This window comes from Buceros rhinoceros, unplaced genomic scaffold (genome assembly GCF_000710305.1).
Source record: "Buceros rhinoceros silvestris isolate BGI_N320 unplaced genomic scaffold, ASM71030v1 scaffold143, whole genome shotgun sequence".
Lineage (NCBI taxonomy): Eukaryota > Metazoa > Chordata > Aves > Bucerotiformes > Bucerotidae > Buceros > Buceros rhinoceros.
Genome location: NW_010405198.1, coordinates 26,267 through 28,721, shown reverse-complemented (window position 1 = coordinate 28,721; position 2,455 = coordinate 26,267). Strand labels below are relative to the sequence as shown.

At 35.0% G+C, this 2,455-nt stretch overlaps 1 protein-coding gene across 1 annotated transcript in view; it reads right to left on the bottom strand.

The window, feature by feature from the left end:
* The window catches only part of SATB1 (SATB homeobox 1), a 74,238-nt gene that overhangs the window by 47,201 nt on the left and 24,582 nt on the right, over positions 1 to 2,455 (bottom strand). The window contains exon 6 of the mRNA XM_010133624.1: positions 39 to 150. Within this exon, the coding sequence (XP_010131926.1) occupies positions 39 to 150 (112 nt within the window). The remainder of the gene's footprint in view (positions 1 to 38; positions 151 to 2,455) is intronic.

Below are 2,455 nucleotides of genomic sequence, written 5' to 3'. Positions count from 1 at the left end.
CCCCCCCCCGGCAAAATTTTTTTTTTTTTTTTGCTTACCCATCATATCTTTTGCCTTCTTGAAATGTTTATACCACCTTCCAAATTCCTGACATTTTGCTGCTGAGACATTTGCATAGTAAGTGCTGTTCACAATGGAAGAAATCATACTCTGTGTGGAAAGGGGAGAAGAAAAAAAAACAATCTGTAATACGGAGCAATACAAGTCAAAGCACAAATTATTTCAATTGTCGAAACCATTGTATTTTTAGAGTTTGAGAACCACATTGCATTTTTAATTCTATTGTTCAAAGCCTTTTAAAAAACTCATTAATTGAGCGTAAAAACAAACCAGGATATATTGTAAATGGGAGCCAAAAAAGGAGATGTACTAAAGGAAGAACAAAGTTATCGACCAAGAAACACGAGGCAATGGGATGAGCTCTGGACAGAAGATGCTAGTCTCGAAAGTGCATTTTGTTCATACTATTTCTGCTTTTATACTTCATTTACAATTCATGTACCCACATAAACTGAAAATGCAACACTGACTCAAAAAAATGCAAGCAATGCCCCAAGTTACCCATGCCCATTTCGTTTGTACTACTTGTCAGAGGGCAGAGCCCAGAAAAACGTAAGACGAAACTTTATTGGAATGACCTATTAGTAGGATTACAAAAAGGGGGTTTATAGTAGAATAAAACATGTATGTAACAACCCAAACCAAACCCAGCCTTGCTTTTCCTAAACAGGGTATTTTAAGTGATTCACAGAAACAAGCTTATGAAAAGCTCTTATTGTCATGCCTAATTCTGTAACTGAATATTAGCTGTAAAATACATCAAAGGACAATAGAAATGATTTTTTCTTAAAGCTTCTCAAGATATCAGCTAGTGAGAAATTGTCCCTCTGCTCAGTTTTGACCAATTTTAAAATAGTGGAATATACAATGCATAAAGCTTTCAGTACCATTACATTCTTCTATGAAATTGATTTAAGACTAAGTCTTGCAAAATGAGATAATGCTCCAACTTGAAAATTACACTCGGTATATGTTGTATAAACACCGAAATTAGCAAAAGTAATTTCAATGGATTGAACTTCGGCTCTGCTTAGATTTCTGTGTGGAAAGTAGTTACTTCCAGCTCAACTACAGGAATTGTCCAGCATATTGAGAAAACAATGACAGCCAGGAAGACAAAGCCCAGATTATTATGTTTCTTCACTATTCAGCATGTAACATTCAGCTATATTTGTGCTGTCATAAAATTGATGTACAACATCAACCCTTTGTTACACAAACTGCAATACTCACTGGAAGAAAGAGTCTGGAGTAAAATTGAAATAAATATTACTCTAAGTCTTCTTTTATATGCTAGTTCATCTTATGAGTAGAAGTACCTTGATTATTAATCTTAGTGAAGTTCATTATAACCATTTTCTAACTTATTACTCAGTACCAAGCTATTTGTGGAGTCTCAGAATTGCTAGTGAGGCAGTATTGCGTGTGCCAAATGTGGATACCCTCTACTCATCAGGCTCCTATCTTAATGTTTCTCTGAATCACCAAAATTCTAACCATTCCTTGATATTAATCTGGCATTTCTGAAATTATCTAGAAGCCTTTCATCAGGGGTATAAAAGGAGAATGAAATCTTAATAGACTACTGCAGCTCCAGCCTGAATGACCTGAACCAAGCTCAGATGAGCCCAATTTCAATTTCCGCTATAATAACAGTATAATTAATGTCTAATGCTTATAAAATTATTCTTAAAGCTCTTTTACAGTTTAAACCATTTTAAACATGGGCACGATACATAAGGCATGATTTTAAAAGTCCTTAGGATCTGGACTGGTAAATTATACAAACGCACAGTTACTGTACATGCAAAACCTGCAGATCTGCATGTGCAAAAAGGGGAACTGCACATGTAATGGGCCACCACACTGTATTAGCTTGTACATACTTTGTGAATATCATTTAGACTTCCAGGTGGTTTTCTCTTACTTTATGTTGCCCCTTTCAGATATATTCTCCTGCCCAAGTATCTTCAGTAAGTGTGAAAACAAGTATATTAACAATAGTTTTAGAAAATTACCTATTATCAATGAAGATGTTTGCCTAAGATTTCCTAGTCCTCCCATGTCGTTTAACAAAGAAGATATGCCAATGCATGGTAGTTTGTGACATCTCCTGCTTCTTCAGGAATAAATTTAACACAGTTACTTTATTTTACAACCAAATAGGGGACTGGTCTGTTTAAGTAACACTGCTAGGAATTTTAGCTTCTTTGACACAATGTGGATTTCAGTCTCTGATGGCTAATATTGGGATTTTAATCCAGTTCTTCAAAGCAGATAAAAGAAAGCCACAGACATTATCGACACATTTTAAAATGAAAATTATCCTGCTTTTTCTTCAAGAACACTTCATGCAACCATTCAAGTGATATTACCTACACTAAGAATCCTCATC